At 41.4% G+C, this 12,179-nt stretch overlaps 2 protein-coding genes across 3 annotated transcripts in view; both read right to left on the bottom strand.

The window, feature by feature from the left end:
• LOC110448747 overlaps positions 1-1,484 on the bottom strand; it is a 3,002-nt gene extending 1,518 nt beyond the window's left edge. Inside the window, exon 1 of the mRNA XM_021495170.1 lies at positions 173-1,484. Within this exon, the coding sequence (XP_021350845.1) occupies positions 173-1,484 (1,312 nt within the window). The remainder of the gene's footprint in view (positions 1-172) is intronic.
• Positions 1,485-9,470: 7,986 nt separating this feature from the next.
• LOC110448744 lies at positions 9,471-11,301 on the bottom strand. Of its 2 annotated transcripts, none has more exons than XM_021495165.1 (2): positions 10,746-11,301; positions 9,471-10,700 (listed from the first exon to the last, which is right to left on the bottom strand). In XM_021495165.1, exons 1-2 carry the CDS (start codon positions 10,911-10,913, stop codon positions 9,792-9,794), a joined length of 1,077 nt encoding a protein of 358 aa, XP_021350840.1. In that variant the 5' UTR covers positions 10,914-11,301; the 3' UTR covers positions 9,471-9,791. The 2 variants fall into 2 exon arrangements, with proteins under 2 accessions (XP_021350840.1, XP_021350841.1); XM_021495166.1 differs by having other exon boundaries at positions 9,471-10,610.
• Between the last annotated feature and the right edge of the window lie 878 nt (positions 11,302-12,179).

Genomic DNA, 12,179 nt, shown 5'->3' with positions numbered 1-12,179 from the left:
GCTGTAGTGCTTTCCCCAACTGTAAACCGCAACTGTATCCCTCCGAAGTAGCTCATTATCATTTTCCGGATGTGCTCCGGAATATGATAATGGTCCAGGGCTGCCTCAATCAGTTTGTGTGGTACAGATCCATAGGCGTTTGCAAGATCTAACCATACCACTGTCAGGTTACCTTTTTTCTGCTTGGCTTCTCTGATCAGTTGGCTGATGACGCTTGTATGTTCTACGCATCCTGAAAACCCAGGGATTCCTCCCTTCTGACTTGAGGTGTCGACGTAACTGTTTTCCACCATGTAGGCTGTCATGCGCTTGGCAAGTATCGAGAAGAAGATCTTTCCTTCGACACTCAGCAGCGATATGGTCCTAAATTGTTCAACTGTCTTGGAGTCTTTCTCTTTAGGAGCAAAGATTCCCTCTGCTTTCTTCCAGCACGCCGGTATGGTCCCTTTCTTCCATACTTTACAGATTAGCTGCCACAGTCTTCTTAGCAGTCTTGGACATTTCTTGTAAACCCTGTACGTTATCCCACTTGGTCCTGGGGCTGATCCTGATCTTGCCTTTTTCACCACATCTTGAATCTCTTTCCAGGTAGGAAGTTTGGTATCCAATGGTGCACTTGGGGCCTCTACCTCTAAGATTCTTGGACAATATCCTAAAGGTTCTGCTCTCCTGTTGTCTGAATGGACACCTTTGAGATGAGCTTCCACTTCCTCCTTCGAGCTTTCCAGATGGCCTGATCTCTCTGCTCCTAGCAAAGTTTTTGAGAACTGGAATGGATCTTTAACAAAATCTGCTCTTCTCTTCGCTCTCTCCTTCCTTCCCTTCCTTAGTCTTTCTGCATTCCTTAGGCGGCGAAGTGTCTCCCTAAGGTCGTCTCTTATCTGCTGTATCCCAACTTTTTCACTCTCTGGTGCTGTTTTAAACCTCTTTCCTAATTCCCTCAGCTCCTTTCGTAGTTGTTTGATCTTACGTTCCCTCCTGTTCTCCTTTGTTGTCTTTGCTCTGGGTTGTGTTCTGGATGTTTCCACTCCGAATCGCTCTTTGCATACACTGTACACAATTGACGTCAGTGCTTCTACTTTCCTCTCCACATTCCCCTGTAGAGTGGTCTCCAAAATAGCCTCCAGGTCCTGATCAAGATTTCGCCAAGCTGCCTCGTCATTTGTCTTGGGCCACTGCACTTTGTCTAATCTCCTGTCCCTCACTGCTTGAACACCATGGGCGCTCGCTTCATTCAAGTTACCAATGCTGCCATCTGGCGACACCGAAGCTTGGAGGCTCTCTGTACTATGGTTTGACTCCTGACTGAGTTCCTCCTGCGTCTCACCAGATTCATTGCTGATATCTGTGCGCTGCGTTAGTATCTCCCTATGGCCACATTTGGTCCTTGCCTGATGGATTTTCAGCCCTCTGCTGTTCTTGCATATCTTTCCACAATGGCATCGTGCTTCGACTGGCTCTCCACTTAACGTTGTTTGGATCATCGTTGTGTTTGTCCGTGTCCTGGTCGTTTCCGTTTGATCTGTCCGAGTGAGCCTCTCATCCTCCCCCCCTCTCGGGAGGCTCTGGGGGTGTTGCTCTTTTCTTTGTTCTGTAGCTTGATATAGGTGCCCCCTTGCGGGAGCTATACTTCGAGTTGCTGTATATATGTAGCTCACACCAAACAGGTATATGTAGGTCACACCACACAGGTATATGTAGGTCACACCACACAGGAATATGTAGGTCGCACCACACAGGTATATGTAGGTCACACCACACAGGAATATGTAGGTCGCACCACACACATTTATATGTAGGTCACATAACACAGGTATATGTAGGTCACATGACACAGGTATATGTAGGTCACACCACATAGGAATATGTAGGTCGCACCACACAGGTATATGTAGGTCACACCACACAGATATATGTAGGTCACACCACACAGGAATATGTAGGTCGCACCACACAGTTATATGTAGATCACATTACACAGGTATATGTAGGTGGCACCACACAGGTATATGTAGGTCGCACCACACATGTATATATAGGTCACACCACACAGATATATGTAGGTCGCATCACACATGTATATGTAGTTCACACCACACAGGTATATATAGGTCACACTACACAGGTATATATAGGTCACACTAAACAGGTATATGTAGGTCACACCACACAGGTATATATAGGTCGCACCACACAGGTTTATATAGGTCACACTACACAGGTATATGTAGGTCACACTACACAGGTTTATATAGGTCTTACCACACAGGTATATGTAGGTCACACCACACAGGTATATATAGGTCACACCACACAGGTATATTAAGGTCACACCACACAAGTTTTTAAAGGCCACTACACACAGGTATATGTAGGTCACATTACACAGACATATATAGGTCATACCACACAGGTATATATAGGTCGTACCACACAGGTTTTTGAAGGCCACTACACAATTACTTAGGACAAACCACACAGGTTTACACCTCAGACAGGGATGTCATATGAAACACTCCTATCCAAAATAACTTTTCATGCGACAGGGATACCTCGAAAAAAAGGATTTAGTAAATCATATGTGATTAGTGATGTTCCATGCTAGACTTGTACATGTTTTCTAGGGCCTGAGACAGTGGACCAGTATACGGGGGTGTTGGAGTCGGCCATGCTAGACTTGTTCATGTGCTTGTTTTCTAGGGCTTGATACAGTGGACCAGTATACGGGTGTGTTAGAGTGGGCCATGCTAGACTTGTACATGTGCTTCTTTTCTAGGGCCTGAGACAGTGGACCAGTATACGTGTGTGTTGGAGTCGGCCATGCTAGACTTGTTCATGTGCTTGTTTTCTAGGGCTTGATACAGTGGACCAGTATACGGGTGTGTTGGGGTAGGCCCTGCTAGACTTGCACATGTGCTTGTTTTCTAGGGCCTGCGACAGTGGACCAGTATACGGGTGTGGTCCAGTAGGCCATGCTAGACTTGTACATGTGCTTCTTTTCTAGGGCCTGAGACAGTGGACAAGTATACGGGTGTGTTGGAGTCGGCCATGCTAGAGTTGTACATGTGCTTGTTTTCTAGGGACAGTGGACCAGTATACGGGTAGGTATATATAGGTCGTACCACACAGGTTTTTGAAGGCCACTACACAATTACTTAGGACAAACCACACAGGTTTACACCTCAGACAGGGAGGTCATATGAAACACTCCTATCCAAAATAACTTTTCATGCGACAGGGATACCTCGAAAAAAAGGATTTAGTAAATCATATGTGATTAGTGATGGTCCATGCTAGGCTTGTACATGTTTTCTAGGGCCTGAGGCAGTGGACCAGTATACGGGTGTGTTGGTGTCGGCCATGCTAGACTTGTACATGAGCTTGTTTTCTAGGGCCTGAGACAGTTAAGGTCACACCACACAAGTTTTTAAAGGCAACTACACACAGGTATATGTAGGTCACATTACACAGACATATATAGGTCATACCACACAGGTATATATAGGTCGTACCACACAGGTTGTTGAAGGCCACTACACAATTACTTAGGACAAACCACACAGGTTTACACCTCAGACAGGGAGGTCATATGAAACACTCCTATCCAAAATAACTTTTCATGCGACAGGGATGCCTCGAAAAAAAGGATTTAGTAAATCATATGTTATTAGTGATGTTCCATGCTAGACTTGTACATGTTTTCTAGGGCCTGAGGCAGTGGACCAGTATACGGGTGTGTTGGGGTAGGCCCTGCTAGACTTGCACATGTGCTTGTTTTCTAGGGCCTGACACAGTGGACCAGTACACGGGTGTGTTGGAGTCGGCCATGCTAGAGTTGTACATGTGCTTGTTTTCTAGGGCCGGAGACAGTGGACCAGTATACGGGTGCGTTGGAGTCGGCCATGCTAGACTTGTACAGTAGGTCACACTACACAGGTTTATATAGGTCTTACCACACAGGTATATGTAGGTCACATTACACAGGTATATATAGGTCACACTACACAGGTATATGTAGGTCACACTACACAGGTATATATAGGTCACATGACACAGGTATATGTAGGTCACACCACACAGGTATATATAGGTCGCACCACACAGGTTTATATAGGTCACACTACACAGGTATATGTAGGTCACACTACACAGGTATATATAGGTCACATGACACAGGTATATGTAGGTCACACCACACAGGTATATATAGGTCGCACCACACAGGTTTATATAGGTCACACTACACAGGTATATGTAGGTCACACTACACAGGTTTATATAGGTCTTACCACACAGGTATATGTAGGTCACACCACACAGGTATATATAGGTCGCACCACACAGGTTTATATAGGTCACACTACACAGGTATATGTAGGTCACACTACACAGGTATATATAGGTCTTACCACACAGGTATATGTAGGTCACACCACACAGGTATATGTAGGTCACATTACACAGGTATATATAGGTCACACTACACAGGTATATGTAGGTCACACTACACAGGTATATATAGGTCACATGACACAGGTATATGTAGGTCACACCACACAGGTATATGTAGGTCACACCACACAGGTATATATAGGTCGCACCACACAGGTTTATATAGGTCACACTACACAGGTATATGTAGGTCACACTACACAGGTTTATATAGGTCTTACCACACAGGTATATGTAGGTCACACCACACAGGTATATATAGGTCGCACCACACAGGTTTATATAGGTCACACTACACAGGTATATGTAGGTCACACTACACAGGTTTATATAGGTCTTACCACACAGGTATATGTAGGTCACACCACACAGGTATATGTAGGTCACATTACACAGACATATATAGGTCATACCACACAGGTATATATAGGTCGTACCACACAGGTTGTTGAAGGCCACTACACAATTACTTAGGACAAACCACACAGGTTTACACCTCAGACAGGGATGTCATATGAAACGCTCCTATCCAAAATAACTTTTCATGCGACAGGGATGCCTCGAAAAAAAGGATTTAGTAAATCATATGTGATTAGTGATGTTCCATGCTAGACTTGTACATGTTTTCTAGGGCCTGAGACAGTGGGCCAGTATACGGGTGTGGTGGAGTCGGCCATGCTAGTCTTGTACATGTGCTTGTTTTCTAGGTCCTGAGACAGTGGACCAGTATATGGATGTGGTGCAGTCGGCCATGCTAGACTTGTACATGTTTTTGTTTTCTAGGGACAGTGGACCTGTATACGGGTGTGTTGGAGTCGGCCATGCTAGACTTGTACATGTGTTTGTTTTCTAGGGCCTGAGACAATGGACCAGTATACGGGTGTGTTGGAGTCGGCCATGCTAGACTTGTACATGTGTTTGTTTTCTAGGGACAGTGGACCTGTATACGGGTGTGTTGGAGTCGGCCATGCTATCAGCTGGTCTCTGTATCGCCTTTGTGACAGTTATTACTATCATCGTTATTGTGTGTGTGATTCGACGCAGAAAATTAAGAGCTACACCATCAACCAATCAGAACATAGGTCAAATGTCACAGCAAAGACGTCCCCCCAATACAACTGATAACAACACACCATATGGTAAGAACTAGATATTTTCTCCTTCAGTTAGGGTGTATCCATTGATAACTAGCATATTCCAATGTGTGAATAGCTTTGCTTGATCAGGCCTGAATCAGTTACGATTGTAATGATGACGTTGTGTAGACGTAATGTAAGGATCGACCATTAGCTCTTCTGAATAACTGGGTTTTATCTGTCACTGTTCTTCTCTCTTGGATAGGTTTAACACAATTGGAAGAATTGACGCCGGTACTTCCTACAGCACCACCCCTTAATGACACCGACCAGATGTCGACCGACCTTGACCTTCCTCCACCTTATCCAGGCAAAGACATAGCTCCCCCGAGCTATGAAGAAGTGTGTCAATTTCTGCCAGCACAGTCACATAATGTACAGATATGATTTCATGGACTCAAACACAGATATTATGTGCTGGTTACAACAGAGGAACTAGCAGCCAGCCATATTATGATTCCCAACCTCGGACTCTCCAAATGCTCCACCGACTCTCTGCCAACTACCAGTGGCTCACTACAGCCAGCTTTCTAATCATTTCAGATCGGCTACATACATGTACCATTCATTTGTTAGTGTTTATGTCATCCACACTTACCATTCATTATTGGTAGCTTTTGTGTAATCTGCTACGTACTGCCTATATATCTTATTTCAAGCCCAGGGTTTGTATTCATGAAACCTATCTCATGCTCAAGCACAACTTTCTTGCAATTCACTTAAATCATGTAAAATGATCAAAAAGTCAAATGTAAACATTAAAAACAGTATTCTGCCTTAAGATTCTTCTATTTGCTTCCAAAACATTGACAAAATAAGATTTGTTTTATTAATTTACAACCTGAACAAGAAACTAGGCTCAAGCACAAAATACATGCTTGATCATGAATATGGGCCCTGATGTTTTGATGGAGGATAACACATGGATCATCCTGTCTTTTGACTAAGAGAACTGTACAGACCACTGTATTGCAGTCCTTGTACTTGTTGGTCCCTCCCGCAAAACGAAATTCTTTGACTTTACTATTTTTTATTGAAGATGCTTTAGATACCTGCAGTTCCATTGATAACCATTACTGGGATTCTCAGTCTATGATGAGATGTTAAACCCTTTCACCACTGTAGACCGTAATGGACTCATCCAGATCAATGCATGGTAGTCTTACTAAAGTAACATAGGAGTGAAAGGGTGAAGGCACAATGTATTTGTAGTCTGTACAAATGTAGGTAACAGTCAGAGATGATTGTTAGACGGGATTCTCTTTCTCCTTCTCAACTTAATGATTGAGTCGATTCTCTGAATTGACATGAGCAAAACAACTTCATGCATAAAATTAACCCTTTCACCATTGTAGACCAAAATGGACTAACCAAGATAAATGTATGGTAGAGTCTACTAAAGTTACCTAGGGGTGAAATGGTTAAGAGACATTGTCAATATCTTCCGTAGGATTGGATTTAGTTTTTTCTGTGAAGGGAGTAGGGATTCCCCAGAGTGGTTGATCAATTGAAGAAACTGTGCATAGAACCTCCACACAACCATCGCCTGGCCCTCACCTTGTCTGATCTATCCTTGTTGTGTGTATAACCTCCACACAACCATCGCCTGGCCCTCACCTTGTCAGATCTATCCTTGTTGTGTGTAGAACCGCCACACAACCATCGCCTGGCCCTCACCTTGTCTGATCTATCCTTGTTGTGTGTAGAACCTCCACACAACCATCGCCTTGCCCTCACCTTGTCTGATCTATCCTTGTTGTGTGTAGTAACACAGAGGGTCGGGATACTTCGTTCTCTGTTGGTTAATCCTGTTCATGCCATTCTTTAACTGTTCCACCTTAAAGTGAACATATTTATCTCCTGAATGTATAATCAGGGCCCCGTATCGGAGATACGGATGCCCCATAGTAATCACTCTGTCTGTCTGTCTGTCTGTCCGTCCGTCCACAAATTTTGTTCCTGGCTGATAACTTTAGTATTTATTGACTGATGTACATGAAACTTGGTCAAGATGTTCAGTTCACAAAAATACACATTGAGGTAAAAAGTCATGGTCAAAGGTCAATGTCATCGGGTTCAAAGGTCAAGGTCAAATTTTACATCTTTTCACTAATGAACATTTTGTTATGACATTATGAAGCAAAGTTGATCAGAATTAACCAAGGAGTCAACTGATCTAAGGTCAAGGTCATCGGGTCAGGGGGTCAAGGTCAAATTTTGTAGCTTTTCACTGGTGAACATTTCACTATGACATTATGAAGCAAAGTTGTTCGGAATTAAACAAAAAGACACACTGAGGTAAAAAGTCGAGGTCAAAGGTCAAGGTCATTAGATTCAAAGGTCAAGGTCAAATTTTGCATCTTTTCACTGATGAACATTTTGTTATGACATGATGAATCAAAGTTGATCATAATTACACAAGGAGTCGACTGATAAAAGGTCAAGGTCATTGGGTCAAATGTCAAGGTTAAATTTTGTATCTTTTCACTGGTGAACATTTCACTATGACACTTTGAAGCAATATTGCTCAGAATTCAGCAAGGAGTCAATTGACCAAAGGTCAAGGTCACTGGGTCAAAGGTGAAGGTTACATTGTGTACCTTTTCCCTGATGAACATTTTGTTATGACATTATGAAGTAATGTTGTTCAGAACTTAACACAGAGTCAACTGACCTTAGGTCCAGATCACGGAGTCCAAAGGGTCAAGGTCAAGTTTTGTATTTTTCACTGATGAACATTTTGTTATGATATTAAGAAGTAAAGTTGGTCTGAATTAAAGAATATGTCAACTGACCAAAGATCAGGGTAACTGGGTTAATGGTCAAGGTCATTTGGGTCTAAAGGTCAAAGTGGGTCTCTGACTTTGACCCTGGCTCTTGATGGAGGAGGTTTATAAGGTGAAATAAAGCAAATCAAAGCTAACAAATGAGTATTGCACCGGTATTTACATTTCTGTTAGCCCAGCAAATATAGAGGTGGAAGGAAACAAGACTCACATCATAGTACATGTAATTATATATTTTGCTTCCTTGCGATGCTTTTTGAAGTCCAAATGTCAAACGTCAAGCTCAGCTATATGGGCAGATTGCTTCTTGATGATTATGGGGTATATATTGCCACAAGACGGGGCCTTACTGACCTGTCAGAATTCTAGTTACACTATTTATGTATTTATAAATGTACCATGCCTCTGTGAGGCCTTTTTTAGTGAGTGCTACCACAATGTTTATATTTATGTTGTCTACTGATATTTTCCATGTTTGTATTTTTACCAGCATCCAAAAATAAGGGGGAAAAAATCTTCCCTGTATGTGTCATTAAATTGTGGAACAGGGTTCCAGAGGTTGTGGTATCAGCACTGTCTTTAACCTCGATAGTTAGATCAAGGCTGGATTAATCGGGAGCTAAATTTAATTATAGAGCATACATACGCTTTTTATACGCCCGTCAAATTTGACGTAAGTATTATGGTATGGGGTTGTCCGTCCGCTTGTCCGGCATAAACTTTTGTTTGTCCGGCAATCTCCTCCTACATTTTTCGACTGATCTCTTTGAAACTTGGTATACATTATGATCATGATATGAAGTTGTGTCTCCCTTAACAGAATTTTGATTCAACAATTTTTCCAAAAGTTATTGCCCTTTGTTCATTTCAGTATTTGATTTTTTGTCCGGAAATCTCCTCCAACATTTTTTGACGGATTTCTTTGAAACTTAGTGGGCTAAATAATCATGATATGTTGTTGTGTTTCCTTGAAAAGAATTTTGATTTAACAATTTTTGCAAAGGTTATTGCCCTTTATTTATTTCAGTATTTGTCCGGAGATTTCCTCCTACATTTTTTATAGCATGTCAGCTAACCTCTCTTAGAATAATGCAGATCTTATTTCAATGTAAGGAAGTATATAACACTATATGGCATTCAACAGGCGTTTAATGTTCCGCCCCGCGGTACTATTGTTTAAGAATGTTATGTCACAACTTATTTTAAATTTCTATTTTTGTCAAATATTTTGGGATCGGTGAAGAGGATCATACAGAACTTGTATCAAAATATAAACTAATAGGATTCTTAATTAAAATGAAGATGAAACAACAACAAAATCCTTTATCATGTCTTTGTAACATGAGAAAGTTAAGTTATTAGAATTTTGCTAAAAAGTTATTTTACTGTAAACTGCAGATATTTTATTGATACAGGCTTAAAGACGTCTAAAACATTTTTTCCTGAAACTTGTGTTATCTGAAATATATGCATTCATTATATTTTGTTTGAAAGTAAAAATTGTAATGCGATAATGTGTTGCGTAAAGTAGTACAATGAGGTCACTTTGACCTTGACTATGTTCCGTAACGTCGTACTGCTTCCATCTCGGGGAGGATTGACACAGCTCCGTAACGTCGTACTGCTTCCATCTCGGGGATGATTGACACAGCTCCGTAACATCGTACTGCTTCCATCTCGGGGAGGATTGACAAAGCTCCGTAACATCGTACTGCTTCACTCTCGGGGAGGATTGACACAGCTCCGTAACATCGTACTGCTTCACTCTCAGGGAGGATTGACACAGCTCCGTTACATCGTACTGCTTCACTCTAGGGGAGGATTGACACATCTCCGTAACATCGTACTGCTTCACTCTCGGGGAGGATTGACACAGCTCCGTAACATCGTACTGCTTCACTCTCAGGGAGGATTGACACAGCTCCGTTACATCGTACTGCTTCACTCTAGGGGAGGATTGACACATCTCCGTAACATCGTACTGCTTCACTCTCGGGGAGGATTGACACAGCTCCGTAACATCGTACTGCTTCACTCTCAGGGAGGATTGACACAGCTCCGTTACATCGTACTGCTTCACTCTAGGGGAGGATTGACACATCTCCGTAACATCGTACTGCTTCACTCTCGGGGAGGATTGACACAGCTCCGTAACATCGTACTGCTTCACTCTCAGGGAGGATTGACACAGCTCCGTTACATCGTACTGCTTCACTCTAGGGGAGGATTGACACATCTCCGTAACATCGTACTGCTTCACTCTCGGGGAGGATTGACACAGCTCCGTAACATCGTACTGCTTCACTCTCAGGGAGGATTGACACAGCTCCGTTACATCGTACTGCTTCACTCTAGGGGAGGATTGACACATCTCCGTAACATCGTACTGCTTCACTCTCGGGGAGGATTGACACAGCTGTGAAGAGTCCAACTGCTGGTTTACTTTCCGTGACAGTTTACATGACAGCGGAGAAAGATTGGTATCAGAATCTTCTAATCCTTTAGTGTAAGACATATAAGAGTAGGAGGTTTTTAACATGTGCAACTATAACATTGGGGCACATACTATGCTAATTTTTTATTTTTTTTAAATTGTTTACATTTTGTTAATGTAAAGGTTGTCTTTCCTTCGAATGAAATTAGTCCCTTACCGGTAAAACTGGATAACGCTGATTAGTTTAGGTTGTGTATTTGTGCAATGTTGATGTCCATAGCTAAAAAGCATTATATTAAATATTAAGTACTTTGTGTATAAAAACCTAGTGGATATAATGTCAAAGGTAGAGTTATAAGTAACTACATTTTTTTTGTATAAAATGTTATAAAAACTTGGTTACTAGGGATACATGGACTGTAAAATCGTACTATGTGTTACATTGAAAAATGACAGGAAACTCTATCACAGACCCTGATTATACTGAACTAAAAATCTATCACAGACCCTGATTACACTAAACTAAAAGTCTATCACAGACCCTGATAATACTGAACTAAAAGTCTATCACATACTCTGATTATACTCAACTAAAAGTCTATCACAGACCCTGATAATACTGAAATAAAAATCTATCACAGACCTTGATTATACTAAACTAAAAGTCTATCACGGACCCTGATTATACTGAAATAAAAATCCATCACAGACCCTGATTATACTAAACTAAAAGTCTATAACAGACCCTGATTATACTGAACTAAAAATTTATCACAGACCCTGATTATACTAAACTAAAAGTCTATAACAGACCCTGATTATACTGAACTAAAAATTTATCACAGACCCTGATTATACTAAACTAAATGTCTATCACATACCCTGATTATACTGAACTAAAAGTCTATCACAGTCCCTGATTATACTGAACTAAAAGTCTATAACAGACCCTGATTATACTGAACTAAAAGCCTATCACATACCCTGATTATACTGAACTAAAAATCTATGCCAGTCCCTGATTATACTGAACTAAAAGTCTATAACAGACCCTGATTATACTGAACTAAAAGTCTATGACAGACCCTGATTATACTGAACTAAAAGCCTATCACATACCCTGATTATACTGAACTAAAAGTTTATCACAGACCCTGATTATACTGAAATGAAAATCTATCACAGACCCTGATTATACTGAACTCAAAGTCTATCACAGACCCTGATTATACGGAACTAAAAGTTTATCACAGACCCTGATTATACTGAACTCAAAGTCTATCACAGACCCTGATTATACGGAACTAAAAGTTTATCACAGACCCTGATTATACTGAACTCAAAGTCTATCACAGACCCTGATTATACTTA

Source organism: Mizuhopecten yessoensis, unplaced genomic scaffold, assembly GCF_002113885.1.
Source record: "Mizuhopecten yessoensis strain PY_sf001 unplaced genomic scaffold, ASM211388v2 scaffold4231, whole genome shotgun sequence".
Lineage (NCBI taxonomy): Eukaryota > Metazoa > Mollusca > Bivalvia > Pectinida > Pectinidae > Mizuhopecten > Mizuhopecten yessoensis.
The sequence above is the reverse complement of the archived record's forward strand: the minus strand, read 5'-3'. Positions and strand labels throughout refer to the sequence as shown.

Excerpts from the sequence above, each read along its gene's own strand:
- LOC110448744 (XM_021495165.1), bottom strand. The coding sequence starts at position 10,913 with ATGTTAAAAACCTCCTACTCTTATATGTCTTACACTAAAGGATTAGAA. Across the intron at positions 10,701-10,745 it reads AGCAGTACGATGTTACGGAG|CTGTGTCAATCCTCCCTGAG; the intron begins ATGTGTCAATCC and ends GATGTAACGGAG.